We start from the raw sequence: 27,629 nt of genomic DNA, 5'->3' as shown, positions 1-27,629 counted from the left end.
TACTGTCCAGCCACCCTCCTGTCTCATTCTGATGGTAGTTTGCCAGTGATGTGGATGGCTGTGCTGGTGATTATATTATTAAGAACCTTTGTGGTGATGAAACTGTGATGACTGTGTTCTGTAAGAGATACATTTGAGTTACAAATGCATTGAATCAGTAACAGCATGTGCTAGAAGCGTAATAAAGAAAATTCTAACTTATTTCTGAGTACATAAAAAGTATCATCATTGTAGCTGTAGATTACATAGACATAGACTTTGAATTCTTAAATAAAGTTTTCCGCCAGTTTCATTAATGACACTTTATAGCACTGTGTTTCATATAAGTTCAGAGTATTTCTGAAACTTCCTGGAAGACTAAAACTTCAGAGTTAGTCTTAGTCTGGCACACAGTTTTAATGTGCTAGGAAGTTTCATATCAGCTCACATGCCACTGCAGATTGAAAATTTCATTCATAGGATTTCTGTCTCCACACTGCATTAATTATTGTTAGATTTCGGAGTAATACTGTAACTAGATGTAGTTGACAACAATCTGCATCTGCTTTCCTTTCAGTGTTGAAAGTTGTTGCTATATTTTCCTATATAAGGAAGTGTATTATTTTCTGAATTTCTTTCAACTTTTAACTCTTGCTTCACTGAGTTAAGAAACAAAAATTCAATAAAGCTATGAGAGATTGTGCCATCAAAACTAACTGGTGGAATTGAGCGAATGATGATATTTCTTATGATAAAATGTTGCTCAAATACAACAGTTTCTGAATTCATTATTATTTGCCCTATCCCTGCCAGATGCCTTGCTATCAGTCAGTAACCTTCTGCGTAGTGTGAGTTCACGCACGCCCAGTCCGTATCCTTCAGCATCATCTTCCGGCCCCAGCCCTAGTCCGTGTCCCAGTCCTGGCCCACTGTTTCAGCAGCTGTTTCATGCAGTAACATTCCTGGAACGTGAGTGCCCACCCTCTATATGCATAAGCCCTGCCCCAGTAGAGCCCAGCCCTGGACCTGTGTTTACAGATTTGGATGACCTCAGCCAGCCGGACAATGTACCTGAACAGCTCTCACTGTCAGACTCAGATTCAGAGGGATCAACTGGCAAGCGAGATGAAGTGGGTGATCTGCTGGATGACCCACCTGAGACCATATATGTTCACCATGAGGAACGTCCAGAAGAGTTTGGAAGTGTGAGCACAAAAATTCTGTTTTTATCTTCTTTGTGATTTAGATGTAAAGTGTGTGTTTACTTTTCACTATGAACCAGAAGTTATCAAAACTGAAAGTTAAAATTATTGTTTTTCAAGTGTGCCTATCTGTTATAACGTGTGAAAGTACAATATGTGGCAACCCAATAGACAGGAAAGAACTTCGTAGGGTGATCATAATTAAACTTCCAGTTTCAAAACACTTTAAAAAAAGTGGACTACTGCTGAGAATGGTGTCAAATTTGAATAGAATGTTATCACAGAAGTGGGAAACATTGTGGAAACCATTTTTTAACGAAAATTATACCACTGGATGGTGCTGTCAGGGTATACAAAATAAAAGACCCAGAGTACATTGCTGTTCCTCAATTTGCATCTGAGATGCACAGCAGGATTGTCTCAGTGCAGGATCATGTGCTGCTGGTGAAGCTCTTTTACAAGAATGGTGACTGTGTGCCAGTAGCTCTGCAGAAGTTTCAGATGCTCAAGAGAATGAAAAAGGGCATTGGTTCGATGTCTGCCATGGGTCTGGAGAAAATGGTTATGAAATTCAAAGAGACAGTGTGGCAGAGAGGGGAAAACAACTGCTCCAATGTCACTAGGTGTTGTGGCCACAGCATTACTATGGTGTGCAAACATGCAGTGTACAGGCTATCACCTGAACTTATGATTTGCCCGTAAGCATGGAGCAAAATATTCTATGAAACATCCTGCATTGTTATCGATACAAAATTATTAATGTTCTGGAATTGTTTCATGCTGACTTGCCTGTAAGACAAAATTTTACTGTAGAATTTCTTGCTCATGAGGAAGCAGACAATAATGGCCCTTGAACATTCTGTGGATAGACAAAGCCCATTTTCATCTCCAAGGAAGTGACAATACACAGCATTTCTGAGTATGGGCAATGGAAGGTGTGCTCATACATCAACTGGTGCAGACTTCATTCTGCAAAGGTAACGGTGTGGGTTGATCACATCCTATATCATATAGCTATTTCCCCCCTCCCCCCCAGAAGATGGGTCCTGCAGGTCCTGTTACCTGTACCATCACTGGTAAATGCTATGACAGTCTTTTGAGCACCAATGTTGTTCCAATTCTTTAGCAGCATGACTGTGTGGGGAGGATTATTTTTATGAAAGATTACGGATCTCCACACATTGCACAGCCAGTGAAACAGCTGCTGCAGAGGCATTTTGGAAAGGCTAGAATTATCAGCCATTGTTTACCTACAGCCTGGCCATCCAGATCACCTGATCTTAATCCATGTGACTTAGGGGTGTTGGGTTATTTGAAATATGCTATATTCAGTGCTTCAGTTACAAACTTAGCTGAATTCAACAGATTTTTCCCATCCGATGTGGTACGACCTTGCCGTGGTGGATGGGCTTAACTAACTAACAGTACCACAATTGTTGAATACCAAATTTGTGCAGTGACGCACATTGCAAAGTACAGATGGTGTAATGTGAAAATCCCAATATAGCCATCATATTTCGATTCATCTGTCATTTGTAGCTGAACCCATTTACATTAAGAAACTTACAGTGCCATCTAGTGGAAAAATTTTCATTAAATTTTGTTTCCAAAAAATTTCTCCATTCAGTTCTTCAATAATATCCCCTTCAAATGTGACATCTTTCTGAGCAATGGTTCATTTTTTACAGAACTTTGAAACTGGAATTTTAATTATAATCACCTTGTGAGCCAGAGGGAGTCTCATAAAGCACTGACAGGAATGAAATTCACCATGTTATTTTTCTGGTTTACATTGTCAACTCATGGAAGAAGAAATATTTCAGAAAAATGGCCCTTTCTGTATTCTAGACCTATTGCAAGCAGACAAAATCTGTGCTGATAAATTGTGCTGTTATTAGTTATGGGTACACTACATAGACCCTTAACAGGGAAATTTTTGCAAGTCATCACTGTTGCTGAAGGGTCAACCTGCAAGCAACATGATCACATTTTTCTTAGGATTATATTGTTGAATTCAGTCACGGGGAGCCTATACCCAACAGCCCATGATTTTAATGCTCTTCGACATACTGATAGGGGATCAATCAAAACTGGCTCTTGTAAAAGGGTTCAGATCACTAGGCCTTAGTTTCTAAGGAAATAGATAATCGTGATGCATATTATTTCATATTGTCGTTCAGGCAATCTACTCCTGAACTTCATGTTGCCAGTGCACTGGCTGATAAATGTCATAAAAGCATTCAAAACACACAGTGTCAGCACCATGCATACTGAAAATAATACACTTTGCTACATGCATATTTCTTTTGCCTAATAGTTGCTGGAAATGAAATTTGGGATTATATTCATGGAAATGCACTTGGATGTAATTAGTTAATGGTAACAATGTGTCTGATTAATTGCATAAAATGGTATGTTTTTAAATTATCTACTACTGTATATTCTGTTATTCTGATCTGTTATAATATTATTGTATAATTATTGCATAAAGTAAAGTTAATCTTTATTTTTATTAAATACTTTAAATTATATATGTGACAAATAAAATAAATGTGTACCTGGATATTTCAACCCATGATGTCCAGATTAGTAAGTAATCACTCTAATTGCAGTGCTGACTTTCCAGTTGAAAGTGGTAAAATGCTCAAACCTGATGCCTGTTGACCTTGATTATTTCAAAAACCAGGGCCTAGTGACCTAAACCATATATGAATACATTTAGAGAGACTAAACTGCTTAACTTTATTGTAGGACCACCTTACCCAAAGGACAATATAACTCTGGATTAAATTGTCTCATTAAATGTTATCCCCACATCTTGTGACAGTATTCTGCTGCATTGAGTGACAGTCTAATGTGGCAAGCTCATATATCATTGTATCATATGTTCTGCAACAGCGAATGACAGTACATGATTCAAGGTCAAATACCTGTGCCACCGTGCTTTGAGTCCAGCCACTTTAGCCATGAGCTAAGCATTATCAACAGGCTGTTCTGGACCATGTCACTGCTATTGTGGAAGAATGGAATTTTAGTGTTGAAGGCTGGGACATAGTATGTTTTTTCTGACTGCACTGGGCAACAATGGACAAAATTATGTTATGAAACTGGAGAATCTAGTTGGCACATGGCAACTGGACATTGGCATATAAAACCACAGTTCCAGGATAATGAACTTTTAAACACATCATAGCAAAATCCTTTCTTAAATGCAGTACAGCTGAAACCAAGTCAGTTGACACAGTCTCCTGACAGCTTTGGTAGGCTGGACTGAAAATAAACTTGCGGGAATCAAGGAGAAGCTCCATGATGATAATCAACTCTACCAGTTGGCATTTTCTGATGAAAATATCTATTTTGAATGGCAGAATGTAACGTTTTCTGACCTCTCAGTATTTGCCTCAGCAAACGATGCTCCAGTACGAATTTATAGGCTTCATGGTATCTGTGCTTTTTCAGTGTCCAAAACATGGTATTAAGAAGTATGGACTGTTCATTCTGTTAATTTTGTATTTTCTGTAGATGAAACATATTAACACAATAAAACAAAAAATCGCTGCTGAAAGTGGGTTCATTCTGAATTCTTTCATCTTGCAGTTGCTTTTCAGTCAGTCCAATATGGCACCAAACTATGAAGTTAGTATACTGAGTGCTGCAGTATTCAGTTATTTCTTACCGTTGTTTTGCACTTGACTCTGTCCATGTCTTAAGTGCCTCCTTCATCTCTAAAATCCTGTGATTTTCTTGTGGGTTTTAATAGAATGTGTGCTTTATACTGAGTGTCAACAAGATGTAACTCCCCAGCTACACTTGCCTTTATTTTCCTAAGCAGTACTGAACGCTGTTTAATGTGAGTGGTTCTAGGGTAATATGACAGGTAATTGAAATCTAGCCACTGTCCCTTTGTATGCTGTCAAGTGTACTTTCAACAGACTGTGCCTAAATGCAGTAAACAGTTTGCATTGCAACTGCATGAAAATATATAACTTTATATTTAAGTATGTCCATTGTGGATGATAAACTGTGACTGTGATTTAAATTGGTGTTTATCTGGTAATAAATAGGGAACAAGTCGCATTTTTATGATTTATTCAACCCTGAACATGTTTTCGAGCCACTGCAGGCTCATCTTCAGATGGAGGTGTTACAGAAACATTATCTTGTGGACCAAGTGTAGCTACATAGTGTAATGGTGGTGCTTAGTGTTTAACGTCCCGTCGACAACGAGGTCATTAGAGACGGAGCGCAAGCTCGGGTTAGGGAAGGATTGGGAAGGAAATCGGCTATGCCCTTTCAAAGGAACCATCCCGGCATTTGCCTGAAACGATTTAGGGAAATCACGGAAAACCTAAATCAGGATGGCTGGAGACGGGATTGAACCGTCGTCCTCCCGAATGCGAGTCCAGTGTGCGAACCACTGCGCCACCTCGCTCGGTACATAGTGTAATAATGCACGTTATATGAGCAATCTGATGTGAATACCACAAGGCAGTGCACTGTAAGTACCTAAAACATAAAAAAAAAAAAAGCTTTTGGATTCATAAATGTTTCGTCACCGATTACTAAATTTCCATAATTTCCACCAGCAACGCTAGCACTGCATCTAGCTACACTTGGTCCACAGGATAATGTATCTGTAACACCTCCATATGAAGATGAGCCTGCAGTGGCTCGAAAACATGTTCATGGTTGAGTAAATCATAAAAAAGTGACTGGTTGCAAATTTTTATATATATAATCCTCACTGATAAAGGTAGTGTGGTGATTGACATACCAGGCTTGAATGTGGAAGAAGTAGGAAGTTAGTTTCAAGCAGTTATACTCCAGCCATCCGTGCATACATTTTCTTCCTCCACCATACTTCCATGATATATGCCTGTCTCTGTCTCTGATGACAACAATACATTTTTAAATTTTAACATTCCTTCTTCATTTCTCGTTTATCTTGTAGAGTATTATGACACTTTCTCACTGTGATACCACATCAGAACTCCACATACAGAAAAATTTTTTGTGACATTCTCTTGGTCGAATTATTAGATGCATGAAATACATTCATGTCCACAAATTTAATGGTCACACAGGTCCACAAACCACTTGAGATGCTGTTACTGTGTGTGTGTGTGTGTGTGTGTGTGTGTGTGTGTGTGTGTGTGTGTGTGTGTGTGTAAGATGCTTTGCTAACATGTTTACATGTGACAAAGAGTACAAGATACACTGGAAGACCAGCAACAGGCCATGGGAGACACTTGCCACACGTAGTGACCCTTCACTGACCACATACGGAATGTTAGTACGGTGTGTGGTGCCCTTGTATTGCAATACAGGATGCACAACAGCTCCTCATAGTGTGGATGAGGCCATCCAGCATAGCTTGCAGTACTGACTTCCATTACTGAAGTGTCCTCTAGAGATCAGCATTGGTTTGTGGTGGCAGAGTTAGAACTGCCATGTATTTTGTGTATTTCTGTATTATCCTATCTTAGTTTTGTCCACACAGTGTCACCATAAAGAAACAATTGTTTCGTAAATCTCAAAGATACAAGGTGATCAGAATTATCATATTATCCACTGTACGGTTAACAGGACGGCAAGTGATAATATGTGAAATTCATTAACTATGTGTCCTGTTCTAACTACTACTTGTGAGGCTGATCGAGAGACACCTTAAAGGCTCAGTTGACTTACCCGATATGAGAAAACCAGTCAGAGGATGGAAAGGAGAATTTGTAATTCATATGATACTTGATATTAAAGTTAGCAACACTGAACCAGTGTCACACTTCTCCACATTAAGTTCTGGTGTGTACAACATTGTACTCGTAACTAGTTTATAAACTGATCTTCAGAAATATTAACATGTGAATTGAACTGTAGCTCAGCCACACTGACATAGTGTACTATTTTCCTAAGCTGTTATAAGAAATAGTATAGACAGCAATTGGGGGATTTATACCAAATAAATAAACAAACGATGGAGGTGATCCCCCTTGGTATGCAAAATGTGTCAGAACACTGTTGCAGAAACAATGAAAAAAGCATGCCAAATTTAAATGAATGCAAAATCTCCAAGATTGGTGATCTTTTACAGAAGCTCGAAATTAAGCACAGACTTCAGTGTGAGATGCTTATAATAGTTCCCCCAACGAAACTTTTTCTCGAAACCTGGTAGAAAATCCAAAGAGATTCTGGTCTTGTGTAAAGTATGCTAGCAGGAAGAGACAATCAGTGCCTTCTCTGCATGATAGCAATGGAAATACTATCGATGACAATGTTGCTAAACCAGAGCTACTAAACACAGCCTTCCGAAATTCCTTCACCGAAGAAGATGAAGTAAATATTCCAGAATTTGAATGAAGAACAGCTGCCAACAAGAGTAATGTAGAAGTAGATATCCTTGAAGTAGTAAATCAACTTAAATTACTTAATAAAAGCAAATCTTTCAGTCGAGACTGTATACCAATTAGGTTCCTTTCAGAGTCTGCTGACACACTACCTAATGATCATATACAACTGCTCACTGGATGAAAGATCTGTACCCAAAGACTGGAAAGTTGTACAGGTCACACCAATATTCAAGAAAGGCAGTAGGAGTAATCCACTAAATTACAGGCTCATATAATTAACGTCAATATGCAGTAGGATTTTGGAACATATATTGTGTTCAAACATTATAAATTACCTCTAAGAGAACAGTCTATTGACACACAGTCAGCACGCATTTGGAAAACATCGTTCCTGTGAAACGTGACTAGGTCTTTACTCACAAAATGTGGTGGGTGCTATTGACAAGTGATTTCAAATTGTTTCTGTAGTTCTAGATTTTCAGAATTCTTTTGACATTGTACCTCACAAACAGCTTGTAGTAAAATTGAGTGTTTATGGAATATCATCTCAATTGTGTGACTGGATTCGTAATTTCCTGTCAGAGAGGTCATAGTTTGTAGTAATTGATGGAAAGTCATTGAGTAAGACAGAAATGATTTCTGGGGTTCCTCAAGGTAGTGCTATAGGCCCTCTGCTGTTGTTTATCTATATAAATGTTTTAGGAGACAATCTGAGCAGCCATCTTAGGTTGTTTGCGGATGATGCTGTTGTTTATCATCTAGTAAAGTCATCAGAAGATCAAAACTAATTGCAAAATTATTTAGACGTGATGTGTGTATGGTGCAAAAAGTGGCAACTGACCATAAATAATGAAATGTGTGACATCATTCACATGATTACTAAGAGGTATTCATTAAATTTTGGTTACACAATAGATTACAAAATGATTTAGAAAAGATATCTGTATGGTGCGAAAAGTGACTATTGACCCTAAATAATGCAAAGTATGAGGTCATCCATATGAGTGCTAAAAGGAATCCATTAAACCTCAGTTACATGATAAATCAGTCAAATCTAAAGGCCATAAATTCAATTAAATATCTAGGAATTACAATTACGGACAACTTAAATTGGAAAGAACACACAGAGAATGTTGTGGGGAAAGCAAACCAAAGACTAAGTTTTATTGGCAGAACTCTTATAAGATGCAACAGATCTAGTAAAGAGACTGCTTACACTACACTTGTCCATCCTCTTTTGGAGTATTGCTGCATGGTGTGAGATCTTTACCAGACAGGATTAACACAGTACATCAAGAAAGTTCGAAGAACAGCAGCACGTTTTGTATTATAAAGGAAGTATGTTTCACTGACATGATACAGGATTCGGAGTGGGTATCATAAAAATAAAGGCATTTTTCACTGATATAGGTCTTATGAAATTGGAATTGCCAACTTTCTCCTCCGAATGTAAAAATATTTTGTTGATGCTGACTACATAGGAAAGAAATGATCATAATAATAAAATAAGGGAAATGAGAGCTTTCAAGGGAAGATATAGGTGTTCATTTTTTCCGCATGCTGTTCAAGATTAGAAAAATAGAGAATTATTGTGAAGGTGGTTCGATGAACCCTCTGCCTGGCACTTAAGTGTGATTTGCAGACTATCCATGTACATGTAGATGGAAATGCTAAAATGACTCTTCAGTTAAGATTCCTTCATGTACATAGGCAAACAGAAAATGTGAAGACCCAGAAGGATAGGAGGAAATGAAATGAAACATCATGGGTTGAGAGGGTCTGTCATGCTATTTTAGTGATTACAGAATAACGTCAAGTTTACAAAGAACATTGGGAATGTGAGCCCAATTATTAATATGTTGTTGCACTCCCTCTGCCCTGGATGCATGCACCGATTCGGTTGGGAAGGGTATCATAAAGTTGTTGTAGCCTCTTGTGAGGCAAGCTGTTTGGTCCTCAAGATTCTGGATACTGGCACTGGGACAGAGTTTACATCCAAGCTGGTCCCACACATTTCTGTTGGGAACAGATCTGGGGATCTTTCTCGCCACAGCATCTATCGTGCAGATAGATGATAGACAACATTGTGCCAACCGAGCGGGGTGGCGCAGTGGTTAGACACTGGACTCGCATTCGGGAGGACGACGGTTCAATCCCGCGTCCGGCCATCCTGATTTAGGTTTTCCGTGATTTCCCTAAATCACTCCAGGCAAATGCCGGGATGGTTCCTCTGAAAGGGCACGGCCGACTTCCTTCCCAATCCTTCCCTAATCTGGTGAGACCGATGACCACGCTGTCTGGTCTCCTTCCCCAAACCAACCAACCAACCACCATTGTGCCATCAGTTTCCTTAATCATTACAAACTATTGTAAGGTAACGCATATTTAGGCAAGCTAATCAGCTGCCCAGTGTTGGAACGAGGTGAGATGCACGGCTGAATGGTAGCAGACCCAGGTCTCAGGGTGCGCCAGGCAGTTCTGGCTGGGTGACGATGCGCTCAAGTCCAGGTACAAAGACTAGCATCAGAGGACTGGATGTGAGTAAATCCCAGTACAGGACAACAGACAGCACTGCGGCAGATTGTCAGACAATCTTACAGCTGTGAAACAAATACTAACAAAGAGATAGAGGGGCTGGCCAGTACTTACCTCAGCTCAGTACAGCCGATAGATACACAAAAAACAGAACCGAAAATTTATGTTCCTAGCTTTCGGAACAAATGTTCCTTCATCAGGGAGGAGAGAGGGGAAAAAAGGGAAGAAGGGAAAGTGGATTCAGTTACTCATAACCCAGGTCATGAAGCAACAGAGAAAGGAAAACAGGGAGGGTAGCAAGGATGGAGGCATGGTTGTCAGAGGGAAGCCAAAGATATTCTACTGTAAGTACTGTGCCAGCTTCAAACCAAAGAGGATGCATACAGAAGTAAAGAGGTATACAGTATAAAGATAAACACAACTATGTAGGATGAAAACATGCGTGAATGGCTAAAGAGGAAAGGAAAAGAGGAGAAGACTGAAGAGTAATTAGCCATTCACGCATCTTTTCATCCTACATAGTTGTGTTTATCTTTATACTGTATGCCTCTTTACTTCTGTATGCATCCTCTTTGGTTTGAAGCTGGCACAGTACTTACAGTAGAATATCTTTGGCTTCCCTCTGACAACCATGCCTCCATCCTTGCTACCCTCTCTGTTTTCCTTTCCCTTTTGCTTCATGACCTGGGTTATGAGTAACTGAATCCACTTTCCCTTCTTCCCTTTTTTCCCCTCTCTCCTCCCTGATGAAGGAACATATGTTCCAAAAGCTAGTAACGTAAATTTTCGGTTCTGTTTTTTGTGTATCTATCGGCTGTACTGAGCTGAGGTAAGTACTGGCCAGCCCCTCTATCTCTTTGTTAGTATTTGTTTCACATCTTTATATGAGATTTTCCATTACTCTTACAGCTGTGTAAGTTACAGATCTTTGTGATTCGACAATAACTCTTATCAAATACTAATGCAAATCTGAATACATCTGCGATCTCAGAAAAATTAGGCACATCCAATGGCACAACAATATTTCAATATCTTTAAAATTATAGAAGTTAATATTTCACAGTGAATAAACATGTACACAGTGAACGCCTGCATTAACAACTTTTAAACACGTTATGCGATTTCAACATATGATATCTCAGATGATAGCATTGCACCATAGCTATGATTACTGAAAGCTATGTATCTGTATCCGTTTTATTTATTGACTTACGATGTCTTTTTCTCTCTCTTTCATTATGCAAATGTCTGTCACAATATTGTACTCCCGACATTTATGCAGCAAATGAACACAGCATCAATACTTCACCTTTTGCCATACTTGTGTTTTTATTAATGAATTTTTTTTATTATTTTGGCAGTAATTTTATTTAAATGTTGATTGCATGTGCTATTAAAAACTGTGCTAATTTAAAATTGGTTAGTCACACATGTAAGCGGATATTACAATTGAGAAGAGAACCAAAAGAAGGAATAAATAATTGTTTAAATAATAATGACAATCCATCATTTATCGTGAGCGCACTTGTGCAAGGATACTGGCTTATTTATTTATGGACAAACTTTCATTTATATTTATTGCGAATTATCTGAGTGTGACAATGTTTATAACATTTCATTATTGTTGTATTTTTGTAATATATTAGTTTAGTCTGGGACATTGTCAGCGTGAATCACATCATGTCTGTAGAGCTTAAGGATGATGCATTTTTGGTGGGGATGGGCTTCAGCCAATGGAGAAGCAGGCAGTAGCGGAATGCTAGGGGAGTCAAGGGAGCAATTCAGGACACTTTGTGGTGAGTGCTGGGAGAAGGCAGACCTGTCTAAAGTAACATGTGTGATTCAGTCGTGTAGGTGATTGTTTTTGGGTGGTGAACGGCTGCAACAGTACTCTAACTTTTGAAGGACCTTTATATTCCCAGAGGTCTAAATGTGCTCCAGAGTAGAACTCTAACTTTTGCTGCTTGATTTATGGAACTGAGAATAGACAGAATATGAGTGACTATTCTTTATATCGTGTGTCAATTTGTGAATCATCATGTTGAACTCTGAACTATTTTGAACTGATGTGATCACAAAATGGACTCAGTTTTCGCTAATCTTTGATGACTATTTAATTTGGAGATTTACTACCATTCTCTTAATGCTCTCAATGTAACTTCACTGCATTTGATAAGGGTATTTTCTGTCTGTATTTTAACTGAATATCGTATGACCACTTCCCATTTGCGATGTCCTTTCATGACTGAACATTATTAAATGTAATTCTATGTCTTTATCAGTTACAGATGTTACAATAGAATCTTTTTTATTAAATTATTCATTTAACTTTTATTTTATATTTCTTTGTATTTTATTAACTCGCAATTCTGGCGAATGCGTAGACTATTTGACGGCAGGAACACAGCTACAGGTTATTATTTGCTGCGAATTAGCTGCAGGGCATGAAAGCAGACATGTGGCTCGACCCTATTGCTACATTGAGCTATTCTTTTTAAACAGTGCTGTACATAGCCCAAGTATGTAAAGTACAAGCAACTGCAGGTGAAGACGGAACCGGTTTGCTTATATGAGATGCTGTTTAGGAAGAGCAGCTAATCAGCAGTAACCATTACTTGCTGTCACATCATGACCTGAAGTCATAGCCAATGGCTTCACACTCCAGACACTAAGGGTAAGATCATTAGCCCTCCTAAACATTGGAAGAGTGGGACCAGTCCCCAAGTCACCACGAAACTCAATTATGGTCACCTGGGGTGGTGCAGAACTGCGCTACATTGGTGAACATAATGCTATGCTATTTAATCAGCAGTCCATCCTTCCCAGTCGTGACACCACACGAAACACATCAGTTGGTGTTTTGATGTTAATGGTATCCTATGCGTGTCAGTAATTCCACAGTCTGGCTGGTGCTAGTCTCCGACCAATGGTGCAGGATGACACAGAATGCTACAGGGGTCCATTGCTTGTTTGCGAATCTACTTGGTGTCCAAAATGGCAATGCTCTCTTGTGATGGTCAGATGTCGTCAACAAGAACCTTGACAAGTATGCCTGGTCTCATTTTTCCACACAGCCTAACACTGGGCCACTGCCGCATCTGAATGCTCCATAAATCTGGATATTGCATGATTCAACCAGTCAGCCAAATGGAGACACACAATGAGGCACCTTTAAAAAAAAAACTGTTGTGTGGTAATAATGCTGTCCCACACAATTATGCTGCATCACTGTGGCCTTTAAAGTTATCATTAAACATTGGAAGTTGTGTACTCTCCTTTTATATCCTACCAGGCCTGTAACAGCACTAAATACAAACAACACTAATGCACTCTGGTAGTCTGTTGCAGATATTGCAACACTAGTCATATACATACCTGCTATTGATGAGTACGTTTACAAAGTTACATTGATATCTGACCATGTCTTCTGTGTGCTTCATGCTTTTTGTGAAGCAGTTTATGTGGATAAGGTTCTGCGTGGTTACCTTATTGTCAGCAATATGTGTGTGTTTGTATGAAATTTAATGACATGAAATGTTGCCAGTAGTGTGCTGCATATCTGTGATTTTAAAGAAATAAAGTAATGCCAGTTTCTCATTGTCCGAGTTGGAGAACCTAGTGATCCTAGTTTTGTGTTTCAGGAAATTGCTTCTTCATTCTCAGCTTCTTGTTGGATTATAATGGAGTATCTATTGAGTAAAAAATTAGGAAGAGAATTTCACATTTCATATATTCTGCAGAACTTTGTGATAGTCACAATAAAGAACATAGATAATCATGCCACCCACACCTCTGTCTTTGATGATAGATTTAGCATAGCCATTAGTTCACCACCTGAATCACAATAGTAGTATTTCATGTGAAGTATTACCACACACACTGAGTTTATGAGAGCTAATCAAAAATTTTTAATTATCACCTCACAAAAAAAGGTCAGACAGTGGCCATTAAACTTTGTGGTAGTGTTAGTCAATCTCCACATATTCACCCTTCAATACAACTTGTTTCTCAGCAGTGGATAATGTTACAGAGACCTTGGTTGTATAAGTCTGCATTTTGTCTGTCAGGAAATGTACCGCTGCACAAATCACCAACTCAACATTCTGGAAATGCCTGCCACACAAAGATTTGTTCATCTGAGGAGAACATGGAAAGGGGGTTGGGGCTGGGGCACAAAAAACCAGCATGTGTGACTGTGCCCTGTGCACAATGGTCTGGGGCTTTGTTATAAAGCAAAAGCTCCCCCTTGAACATTCTCGTGCAGTGCTTCATCGTGAAGACTCCCAGAACGTCAGGAGGTTTCTGTAGTATGATCCTGTGCTGGTTTACCCTCTTAAAAGTGTAATCTGTTAGCACCACTCCTTGGTAGTACCAAAAAACACTCTGCATCACTTAGTCCAATGATGCATGGATCTTCACCTTTTTTTTATGTTGATGAATCCACATTTGCACTGCTTGCTTTGCTCCTTTGTTTTGGTGCCATAGTGAAACACTCAGCACTCGACCCTGGAGATCAAGTGCGTAATCATTGCATCTGAATTGGCTTGACTCAGCTGCAACATTCACACTGTTGCATCAGTTTGGTAGGCTTTTTAAATGAGTGTGAGTAGTTGTGCAACCCAGTGGGTGGCGACCTTTGTCACATTCTAAATATTGTACAAGATATCGAAAACTGATCCAGGGCCAATTTTTCACTTTTTTTCCTAATGCCTCAGCTGAGATATACGTGTCTTTGAGCAGCAGGGCCTCTGCTTCTGTTGAGATTCGTGGTTCTTCACAGAGAGATGCCATTTTGTTTTTCATCATTCATACTTGTCTGAACACACTGGAAATGTCTGCACCACCTAATCACGATATCATATGTTGGTACATTGTTGCCATACCTTTCCACCAGGATGAATTGTTGCAGTGTTGTTCCCCTTCAGATGCAGAAAATGAACTGTGCGGTATTCCACTTGATCAGAGGGCTGTGCCATTTACTGTTTGGTGGCCATTCTGTCACAATGTGTGGTGGTGGTGTTCGAATTTAGTGTTGTCACCAGCCCTTATAGGATGTATCTATATCTACATCTAAATCTCCATCTACATCGGTGTACATACTCTGCAAACCACCATACAGTGCATGGCAAAGAGTACCTTGTACCACTACTAGTAATTTCCTTTCCAGTCCCACTTGGAAATAGAGCAAGGGAGAAACAACTGTCTAAAAGCCTCCATACCAGTCCCAATTTCTCTTATTTTATTTTCATGGTCCTTATGCAAAATGTATGGTGGTGGCAGTAGAATCATTCTGCAGTCGGCCTCAAATGCTGGTTCTGTAAATTTCTGCAATAGTGAAAAAAGCATCATCTGGCCTGCAGGGATTACCATTTGAGTTCACGAATCATCTCCATAATACTTTTGTAGTGATCAAACCTAGTGGTAACAAATCTAACAGCACCCCTCTGAATTGCTTCAATGGTTTCTTTCTGATGGGAAACCCAAACACTTGAACAGTACTCAAAAATGAGCCGTACTAGTATTCTATGTGCAGTTTCATTTATGAATGAGCTACACTTTCCCAAAATTCTCCCAATAAAACAAAGTCCAGCATTCACCATCCGTATTACCAACCTGAGATGGTTAATCCATTGTGTATTGCTTTGCAGTGTTATGCCTAGATATTTAATGATGTGACTGTGTGTCAAGCTGCACCTTACTAATAATTGTTTTTCCTACTTATCTGCATTAACTTACATTTTTCTACATTTAGAGCAAGCTGTTATTTATTATACCAACTAGAAATTTTGTCCAAGTCATCTTGTATACTTCTATAGTCACTCAATGACAACACCATCCCATACACCACATACACTATGTGATCAAAAGTATCCAAATGCCCCAAAGAACTTATGTTTTTTATGTGTTTCGTGTGTTTACCACCTACTGCCAGGTGCTCCATATCAGCGAGCTCAGTAGTTATTAGACATTGTGAAAGAGCAGAATGGGGCACTCTGCATAACTCACCAACTTCCAACATGTCATGTGATTGGGTGTCACTTGTGTCATACGTCTGTACATGAGATTTCCACACTCCTAAACATCCCTAGGTCCACTGTTTCCAATGTGATAGTGAAATGGAAATGTGAAGGGACACGTACAGCGCAAAAGCTTTCAGGCCAACCTTGTCTGTTGACTGACAGAGACTGCCGACATTTGAAGAGAGTCGTAATGTGTAATAGGCAGACGTCTATCCAGAACATCACACACGAATTCCAAACTGCATCAGGATCCACTGCAAGTACTATGACAGTTAGGCAGGAGATGATAAAACTTTGATTTCATGGCTGAGCGGCTGCTCATAAGCCACACATCACACCGGTAAATGCCAAACTACACCTCGCTTGGTGTAAGTAGCATAAATATTGAGCGATTGAACTGTGGAAAAACATTGTGTGGAGTGACTAATCATGGTACAAAATGTGGCGATCCGATGGCAGGTGCCCGGTGAAAGTCATCTGCCAGCATGTGTAGTGCCAACAGTAAAATTCGGAGGTGGTGGTGTTATGGTGTGGTCGTGTTTTTCATGGTGGGGGCTTGCACCTGCTGTTCATAATGCACGGCCTTTGGCGGAGTGGTTACATGACAATAACATCCCTGTAATGGACTGGCCTGCACAGAGTCCTGACCTGAATCCTATAGAACACCTTTGAGATGTTTTTGAACGCAGACTTCGTGCCAGGCCTCACCGACCGACAACGATACCTCTCCTCAGTGCAGCACTCCGTGAAGAATGGGCTGCCATTCCCCAAGAAACCTTCCGGCACCTGATTGAACGTATGCCTGCGAGAGTGGAAGCTGTCATCAAGGCTAAGGGTGAACTAACACCATATTGAATTCCAGCATTACCGATGGAGGGTGCCAGGAACTTGTCAGTCATTTTCAACCAGGTGTCCGGATACTTTTGATCACATGGTGTACTCATGTGAGGCAGTGTAATAAACACCTGGCAGAGTTTGAAAGGGGTCTGATTATGGATCTCCATTTGACCAGTTGGCAGAATTGTGCAGTATCCAGGTTTGTGGGACATTCGGATGTGACAGTGGCTCAGCGTTGGACTGCATGGTGATGTTAGGGCAGGCAGCTTCATCCTTAAGATTCTTTCCAACCACATCTGACCACCATATTGTGCACCAAGCTCATCGTAACCCCTTCACTTCTGTGCCTACCATCTGAGAACAGGTAGTGGACACTATAATATTCTGTTTCATCCTGCACTAGTCATTGGAGACTATCAACAGCCAGACTAGGGAATTACTGAGCCATGTGTGGGCTGCCGCCAACATGAAAACACAAACTGCTGCTTCTGGAGTGGTGCTGTAACCAGGAAGTGTGGACCACAGATGAATCATGTTACATTGTGTTCAGCAATGAACTGCAGTTCCGCACCACCCCAGATGACGATTGTCGACAAGTGTGGCATTGACCTGGGCAGAGGCCTCAGTCTTCCAATGTCTGGAAGAGAACAGCAGTGTTACTCCTGGCATCATCGTGTTTGGAACAATTGGGTATGGCCTTAGGCCACGGCTGGTAGAGGTTGAGGAACAGTAGTATGACATGGGCAACCTCACGTGTTACCTCTCATGCGACAGTATCGTGATGCCATTTTTCAACAGGACAGTGGTCATCCACAAATGGCTCGTGTGTTTATGAACTGTCTGCAAGATGTTGAGGTACTCCCACGGCCATCAAGGTCTCCAGATCTGTCGCTGATAGAACACGTATTAGCCCAGCTTGGATGTCAACTGCATCCCTGTGATAATATCAGGGATATCGAGGACCAGTTACAACAGTTCTGGCCCAGCTTGCCTTGGGAGAGGATACAGTGGCTTTGATATCCTATCCTGCTGAATTAGTGAGCGCATCCATGCCAGAGGCAGTGCAACATCATACTCATAAGTGGGTGCATACTGCCAAATTTTTTGTAAATTTGACACAAATTTGTAATTACTGAAATAACATCATCTACCCTCTCAATACATGAAGTTTCATTTCATTCCCTCCTCCCCTTGTGGGTGCTTCACTTTTTTGGTCAAGCAGTGTATCACACAGTATGCTTGGGAAGCTACAAGGGACATTTATACAGGTTTTAGGTATTCTTATTTAAATAGCAGTTCCATAGCTCACGTGAAATGAGTTGCATTACTTACTTACATCCATTTCTGTAAGTTTCAAAATTTTTGTGTTTGGAACAGTGAATAAATGTATGATAATACAAATGCAATACAAATTACAGTATTGTACAATTCATGTGGCTAACAAGACAAATCTTGTCTGTCAGTAGGTGGCTGGAGGGTAAATAAATATTAAGTCTCTAACCCTTTTAGTTTAAGAATGACACATTATTACATTAGGTGTGGTTGTTCAGTGGTGGTTGTAATGAAAATTAGACTCTGGGGAAGTTAAAACATACTTGTAGTGATTATGTGGCACCTTTCCAGTAGATCAGGTAAAAAGAGTAGGTGTCCATAAATTTGTGCTTCAAAATGATCATTGTTTCATCAATAATGAGTTTCTGCATTTCTGTTACTACACTGTATAAAGAGTTGTTTAAATTGGTCCGATGAAATAATAACTTTGGTAATGCTATCGTTCAGTTGTGTTGTATAGGAAAAAAAAAAAAACAATTATTATTTATATTTTCAGGCTGGAGAGCAAGTTGAGGAGCTAGCAGAAGAGAATAAATCTCTGATATGGTATCTTGTAAAGCAAGTTCGTCCTGGTATGGATCTGTCAAAAGTTGTCCTGCCTACTTTTATATTAGAACCACGGTCATTTCTTGACAAGCTGTCTGATTCCTACTATCATGCAGATATTCTTTCACAGTAAGTAAATTACTATGCATCTGTAAGTGCTCCTTGTCATTCTGGAATGTAAACAAACAACAGCATAATATGTTTATATGAAATGGAAGATTTATTGTGTCCATACAAACTAGACTGTAAATTTTTACTGAATCAAAGAAACATTAATGTATTTCATTCTGGTAATGAAGAACACATTTGTTCACTCTTAAGAGGACAGAAACTGTAATATTAGGTACATCACTCAATTTTATTGGTGTTTAGTGATGGTTAATTTCTTAAATGTCGCCCATGGTAGGAAACTGTGTTGACAAAATGAGATTCCTACAGCTGAAACAGGAAATGATAAATTTGTTGTATTGCTTGTTAATATTTACAGTGGAATTCATATTGCAATGGTGTAGTTTCGTTTTACCTACAGAAAACTCCACACACAGCTCTTGGTGGTGTATTTGTCTCATCTTCTGCGTTACTCATGCCTTACCAATTGGAAAACGAGTAATGTTTCTCTACTGGAGAAGCTGTACTAGAACCAGAACCACTATGCATATCTAAAGGTCTCATTAAAAGTTTTCACAGTTTCACTGTTACTGTGATATTAAATGAGAGAGAATTTTTGATTGAAAAATTAAATATATTGCTACTTCTTTTATACAAAACACTGTCTAGTCCAGTTTTAACAATCACACCATGTCACAGTCACTTGTAACAGACAGCTTATGGTGTTCAGCCAATCCTGTTACCGGAAAGGTTACAAACAGGTTTTCTTTGTTTTCGGATGCTTGCTTTATATTATCCAAATCCATCCCTTCGAACATGAAGTTCTTGGTCATGACTTGCGTAGCATGCAACACAGAATGTAGCTAATATCAAAGATCACAGTTAACACAGGAAAACTGAAACTTTTTGTGTTCGTGTTTCTCACTCGTGCAATTACTTTGCAGCACTGCACAGTCAAGTTTAACTCGTAATTCTGCAACATTACACCCACTTTTCAGAGCTCCTAATATACACATCTTACCATCGTGGCATATACAAGGATTGGAACTTTAGTAGTGGTAACTATTTATTTACAGCTTGTACAAAATAGATACGTGTTTCAAAGCTTTACTAACCTTCAAAGTAGTCACCAGCATTGTGTATAACCCATTGCCAGCGATGTGGAAGTCGTAGGATACTCTTAGCAGTGCCAGTTGTGTTGACAGTTCAAGCGGCGCGGTCTATTGCCCAACGAATTTGTAGCAGTTCTGAAGCGAATACCGTGAATTGTTTCCTTCAGTGTAGAAATCGAGTTGAACTCACGAGGGCTTAAGTCTGGGGAGTGCAGTAGGTGGTATAGCACTAAGCAGCCCCATCAGTCAAACAAATCGGTAACAGCTTGCACTGTACGTGCTTGAGTATTGTCCTGCAAAATGATGGTCAGGTCCTGCAGAAAGTGTCATCACTTCTGTGTCTATGCTTCATTTTTGGAACACAATCTATGACCAGCTTTTAGAGATAGAAGTGATGACACTTTCTGCAGGACCTGACCATCATTTTGCAGAACAATGCTGAAGCATGTACAGTGCAAGCTGTTACTCATTTGTTTGACTGATGGGACTACTAAGTGCTATACCACCTACTGCACTCCCCGGACTTAAGCCCTCACGAGTTCAATTCGATTTCTAAACTGAAGGAAATACTTCACGGCATTCGCTTCAGAACTGCTACAAATTCATCGGGCAACAGACCGCGCTGCTCGAACTGTCAACACAACTGGCACTGCTAAGAGTATCCTACGACTTCCACATCGCTGGTAACAGGTTATACACAATGCTAGTAACTACTTTGAAGGTCAGTAAAACTTTGAAAGACGTATCCATTTTGTACAAGCTGTAAATAAATAGTTGGCACTATTAAAGTTCCAACCCTCGTATATATACTCTGGCGTGCTTCTCCAAAATTTAATCACTTCAATTTTTTCCTACACCTTTCCCTGTATGGTGCACCCATGTATAACTGCAAATCCTTTCCTACCTTACAGTTGGCACTGTATTTGTGTCCCCCTACACTTTCAATTGTTTGTCTTATATTGTCATGGCACCTTATTTGTGTGATGTATGTAACACTCCACCTTCACTTAAAATACAGTCCAGGCTTCAGTTACAGGTAGATTTTTTCTTAAAAGTAGTTCCATCCAAGACTACTATTTTATACAATACCTTCCTGAGAGATAAACATTAACACACACTCTTTCTCTGAAATTATTCTGTCCTTTACATAATGAATTATGTGTTTAAATCTTTTAATTACTCTCCACAGTGAAAGTAAATTAACAGAAAATTTTCTTTAATTGATGCTCTCAAGTGGCGCAAATTGAAACTACTTGAAAAAATATGACTTCGGGGCGAGAAAATAATCAAGAACAATAGCAAAATAAGATTGTCACTGAAAGCATTTCCTACATTTCCTTAATTAATTTATAATATTTACTTGAAACCAGCTTGTAAAATATTCCAAAAATCATAATTCTAGAACAAATAACTTTTTTACAAAACTTACAACGTAATTCATTTACCATCTCTCTGTTTCCTCTCCGAACTTCATATACAATCACACACATCATAGGCCAGTAACAATGCTACTCAAAAATTTTGTAATAAAATATTTGACCTAATTCCGAAAAAGATTACATCCAGAATCATGAAATTATTTCCAGAATTCTTCATATTACTTTCTTCCATTCTTACTCTCTCACGCTTGTCAAACCATGTCAATAACAGGCTATCTATTCCATATTCCCACTGAAATTTGTAAGTCGTCATACTACTCAGTTTATTTTAATAGTTGCATCTGCCCAAACTTAATCACTTTTTATCATAACAACTCACCTCACTGTAACAAGTCAACATATTCCAACATTAAACCCTTTTTTTTAATTCACTACATTTGTTATTTGTTACCTTCCAAACCACTTGAGACTCTCTCTTTGCTCTAAATATGTATTGTATTCTCAGTAGCTAACTTCAGCATGTCAATACTCCCCAATACTTCTACATTTCTCTAGATAGGGAAGAAGATTAAAGATGATAGTTATAGTTCAGGATGAAAGAAAATGAAGATTGACAATATGAAACAAAAATTAAATAGTATTGCCAATAACTTCAGTGCCCGGTGATTGTCAGTCATCTGGCATTGCGAAGAGTGCAATGTCCTTGGAGGTCTTTATGCCCAGCTCCTATTCTTGATGTACATCTCTCTTCAAGTCAGTAATATTCCTTAATCCTAATGGCTTTCCTGGTTTGCAGCATCCCAACCTCGAGGCAATTGGATGTGGTTTCTGAATCACCATGAATGAATCCATGTACTAATCAGTAACCTTTTTCCTTTGTGATATTATTCTTTTTGATTTATCTCTTGTTTTGAATAAGACTGGGTCCCCGAGCTGAAAACTTGTTGCAGGCACCCTTGCATCGTGCCATATCTTTCTTTCTAATGCCTTTTTCTTAATATTTTCATTTGGTGTTTTCTCTTTTTGAGCTTGATTCACATCAACAGTAGCTGGAAATTCCACCGGATCAGACAACAGATTACTGGGTCTGATTATACACATTAACTCATGTGGAGCAAAATCTGTTGCCTCTTGCTTCAAATGGTTGAATACTTCTTCAAAAAATTGTGCCATGCAGTATGTTTCCTACAGCAATATGTACAACATAATCCATTAAGTTCTTACATAATTCACTCGTGCATATTACGTTGGGGAGAAAATGCTGCAATTATAATATATTCAATATTTCTGCTTTCTAAACATTTTTTAAACTTTTTGGAGACAAACTATGGACTATTGTGTGATAATATGGCTTTTGGTACATCTATTGTAACAAAGAAACCTTTCAGCAGTTTGTTCACCAGTACTTTTGCATTTGGCTTTTTAGTAGACTAAAATTTCACACATTTTGTAAATCCATCTACCAGCACAGAAACGTTTTCACATCCCCCTATAGATACAGACTTTGGCCCAAAAAGATCGACAGTGTCCAAGTCAAGTCTATTTTGTGGTTCTTCATGTTTCTTTGACCTTGTGTTATTTTACTGTTAGCTCTAACTGTATGGCGTCAGTCGCATGTTTCTACTCTTTATTTCACGCAATACTACATGTTGTTAAATGTGACCATTTCACTAAGTTTTGCTATAAATTTCCTTGCTCCATAGTGTCCATATTTTTTATATGCATAGTCAAGAAATAAACCCACATGCTGGTTTGAAAAGCAGAGAGTCCATTACTTTTGGGTTTTCTTTCTCCTTCTGAACAAAATGCCTTTGTGTATCTGATAATAATAAGCTCCTTTGGGATACACAGGATAGCCTAAATAATTTTTAACCAATTTAAGATTGTCATCCTGATTTTGCTGCCACTGTAATTCTTTGCAAATCCTTTCCAACTTACCTTCCTCACCTATTTGTATCATTGTAGCAAATTGTGCGCCCCTCCCTTACACAGCAGTTGGTTTTCATTCTGACCGTCATACTCTATGCTCCATGATAAAGTATCCACCTCCTACATTTTCAGACCCTTAATACTCTATTGTTGCAGATATAAAGCCCACTTTATTTTATTTATGTAATCGTATGGCTAGCCCCCCTCCCGTCATCAGGCAGATCGTTCGCCAGGTGCCGGTCTTTCAATTTGACGCAACTTCAGCGACCTGCAGTCGATGATGATGATGATGATGATGATGATGATGATAGCACACCACCCAGTCCCTGGACAGAGAAAATTCTCTGACTCAGCCGGGAATTGAACCCGGGCCCAGAGGATTGACAAGCCGTCACGCTGACCATTCAGCTACTGGGCACAGACAAGTCCACTTTATTAATCTTGGGTGTTAAAGTTTATATGTTTGTAAGAGTGTCAATACCCAATGATCACTGTAAACAATCACTTTGTGTTGCAATAAGCATTGCTGAAATTTCTGTAAGACAAAAATTATAGGTAATGCCTCCTGCTCTGAAATGCAATAATTTCTCTTGGACTGTTGTAAAAATCTACTAACAAAGGCTACAGTTTTGTGTATCTCTTTGTCCCCTTCTTTAGCCAATTGTTACAATTCTGCAATAGTCCCATACCCCTACGCATCTGCCGTTAAACAAAATGGCTTAGCAAAGTCACGTTGATGTAGTACTTTACTGTTACACAAAGCTTCTTTAAGCTCCTCAAATGCCTTTTGACATTCCACTGTCCATTTATGAGGTACATCTTTCTTAAATAGATTCCTTAAGCATGGAGCATTAAATAACTGTCCTGGTACAAATGTGCTGTAGAAATCAAATAAATCAAACATACCTTGTAGCTTCTTTCTATCAGTAGGAGCTATGTATTCTGTAATAGCTTCCATTTTCATTTTTCCTGGACCTGGAAGAATTCCTTTCCCACTAATGATATGTGATATGTGCTAAGAATTTAAATTCCCTTTTTCCAAATGTAGTTCATTTTAATTTCGTTTGCTATATCAATTGATTGCAATACTATCTCTAGAAACATGTAATGTTCTTCCCAAGTTAACGTGGATCAAAAAATTAGCAACATATACTGTTATTTGCCTTTGTAATTCATCACCCAAGATCTGTAAAATACCTCATACAATAGCACACACACTTATATTTAGTCCAAAAGGTACAACTTTGTACTGATAACATTAAACTCAAAAACTGCGTACTTCCTGAATTTCTTATCTAATTGTGGGTTCCAGTAGTCACATGTAGTGTCAGTTGATGTAAAGAACTTTGCTCCCTTAAATTGTTGTAACAATTCATCATTGCTTCCATGTCGATCACTTTCTGGTAAAACCAGCATATTTACTGCCCTAGTGTCTAACGTCAACTTCACAGATACATATTTTTTAATCACCACAGTTAAAGGATTATTATATACACTTAGGGCTTTCTCGAAGATCCACCACTTGAGCATATTTTGAATTAAGTCCCTAATAGCTTCTGTATGATGTTCAGCAATTGGTGTAGGTTTTTTTGCAAACTGTACATGTTCTGTAACAGTCAAATAACATTCATAGTCTCTTACCAAATCTGGCTGATTTGAGAGACCATTTTCATGTTTAAACAAAACCTCTTTTTAACTCTTTCTTTTGTGTTCATCTAATTTCTTCCACATTTTTCTCTATTTTGTTTTGTAACTATTTTGTTTTGTACCAGTAGCAATTTCTCCGTATCCACCCTCACTCATTTGACATACTCATTATATCCTTCCAATTCGTCTTTGTTCCTGCAATATCTTATAGAAATATTCTCTCCCCCCTCACTCGTCAGTTTCTTTTTCCTAGAAAATGATACAGCAATTTTTCTTCCATGTATTTCTAAAATTACACGATTTTCCTTGAAATTCAAATTGCTCTATGCATTTATTAAAAAAATCTACCACAATTAACATTTCATTGCTCAAGCTCAGGATTATACAACTAGGTACCATTTATGTTAGTAGGTGACATCACTTGATACTGAACAGGATCCCTTACCTTTCAAGTGGCAATAATTATTTGAATACCCATCATAAGCATTATTGGTGTAATTGTTCATTATCCACTAACACATCTAACCACTTGTGGCTAACCGCACAAAGATCATTGCCACTATCAGTTAAACAGTGCACTTCTTCACCTTGTACCCTCAGATTAATTATTGGCTGCCCTGCCTCTTCCCCCACTATTACTGACTTCATTTTCTTTCAAAAAATTGTGTAAAATTTCCTGTCTGTCAGAACATTCCTCGTATGTAGAGATTATTTGCAGGATTGCTCTCACTGTTCACCCCTTTGTCATTTGCCAATCTGTCCACTTGTGATATATTGAAACACTTGTCCCAATCCACCTCCTCTCTTTTCACAGTAATCAGTCTTTGAGTAACACCTCATACACATCGTCTTCATCCTCCTCCACTTTTCCATTAATTTACTGACCCCCATTGTGGTCATATGCCTGAACATCTTCAGTTATTACATGTAAGTGTACTTCAGCTGCTTCCAGTATTTCAAATACCCTTTCCTCACCTAGTTCCTACAATCCTTCATTATCTGTGTCCTTGTATTCTTCCTAACAAGATTCCTCATCCATTTCAATGTGAACACTTTTCCATTTATCAGATGCTTCATCATTTACACTTAAACCTTTGACCAATTCATCTGTGCTGCGGTGTTTCCTTCATCCAATCTTATTCAAAAATTCCTCCAAGCCACCATTAAACACGTATATTTTGACTTCATTAAACTCAGTTGTACCCCTCTTGTCAGTCAGTACTTTGAAATTCTGGTACTTGTTGTTGTTGTTGTTGTTGTTGTTGTTGTTCTAACACACAAAGGGCACTGCTAGCGGGTTCAAATTACCATTACATATTCTGCAAATGCTACCCACTTCACAAACAGAATGTAGTTGCCCATACTCAGTGATTCTGCCTCATTTCCTACTTATACCCTCACCTGTTGTCTATATCTCAAATCATTGTCATCACAAATTGGAGAACACAATATATGCACATGTCATTGCTCTCTGTTAATTGATCTGTTTGTCATAACATGGCACCACCTGTCTGCTCCTCTCCTATTATCATTATGGAACATGCTCATTCTGTTTACATTTACATTTTGATGGTTTTCCACATTTCCCTGGGGCTTATAATTTTAGTTTGCTAGCTCCTCTTCCTGAATTAACTTTTCTGGCCTTTCCAAGTCATTTATATAGTTGCTAATGTCATCTGGGAGCAACAATTATTTTGTTATGCTAATTGATGGGCACCTGCCCATGTAAACCCATGATTGTCTGTTCTGGCCTTTAACTTAATGGTGAAATATGATAAATTAGTAAAGGCAAATCTTTTTACTCTTTCCTTTTAAACTTTTCACCTTCCCAGAAACTGTTCTGTAATTCCATCTGTTTCTGTTTACCCCAATATTCTTCGAAAAATGTTTCCTTAAAGTTGTTGTAACATATATCCTGCCCCCAGTAACTGTCACTCCCCATGTTCTAGCATCGCCTAAGAATTTTGATATAACAAGAGCAATATTTTGTCAATCAGTCCACAAACTAGTCAAAAATTTTCAAAATTATTCCAAAATTCTTTTGGATGCACATTTCCTGATGAATCAAAACATAAAAATTGGCTATTTGTAATACAAGCAATTTCACATAATTCCATCACTATCTTACAACCATCACTTGGAATATCAATTCTGATGTTATGCTCTACTTTAGACAGTCTGTTGTTGTGTTCATGAAATTTAGTTTGTATATTCCAACCTGGTTATCTATCTGATCTACATTAGTTTCTATCACTTTGACATGACCAGCTACAGCATTCACATATCTCAAACAGTTTGCACTCTCAGCATAAATTTTACTGTCCAAAGCTTTATGATAATTTTCACAAACAAGTTCTACAGTGGCAACTTCCTGCACAGTTTGATGTACATCCTCTTTAACCTACTGCAGTCTTTGTTTGCTTCCAATAGTGATCTTTTTAACACTCTCAGTTAATTGACTTTTAACATTTTTGGAGGACTGCCTACATTTATTCTCAACTCAAGAAATTCGTTTGTCAACCTTAGCATTAAAAAAGCAGATCTTGCTTCCACATTTTCTCAATCAGCTGCCTGGCATTCCAATTTTACATTAATTTCAGATATAAACTTCTTAAACTCATCAGCCAAACTGTTAATACTGCTAGACTGTTGGTCA

At 38.7% G+C, this 27,629-nt stretch overlaps 1 protein-coding gene across 1 annotated transcript in view; it reads left to right on the top strand.

Annotated features, from left to right (window-relative positions):
* Positions 1–27,629, top strand: part of LOC126248708 (oxysterol-binding protein-related protein 8) — a 211,432-nt gene that overhangs the window by 87,010 nt on the left and 96,793 nt on the right. The window contains exons 9-10 of the mRNA XM_049950002.1: positions 1,018–1,184; positions 18,749–18,927. Coding sequence (XP_049805959.1) covers positions 1,018–1,184; positions 18,749–18,927 — 346 coding nt within the window. The remainder of the gene's footprint in view (positions 1–1,017; positions 1,185–18,748; positions 18,928–27,629) is intronic.

This window comes from Schistocerca nitens, chromosome 3, assembly GCF_023898315.1.
Source record: "Schistocerca nitens isolate TAMUIC-IGC-003100 chromosome 3, iqSchNite1.1, whole genome shotgun sequence".
Classification (NCBI taxonomy): Eukaryota; Metazoa; Arthropoda; class Insecta; order Orthoptera; family Acrididae; genus Schistocerca; species Schistocerca nitens.
Note: the sequence above shows the minus strand (reverse complement) of the source record. Positions and strands in the feature narration are given on the sequence as shown.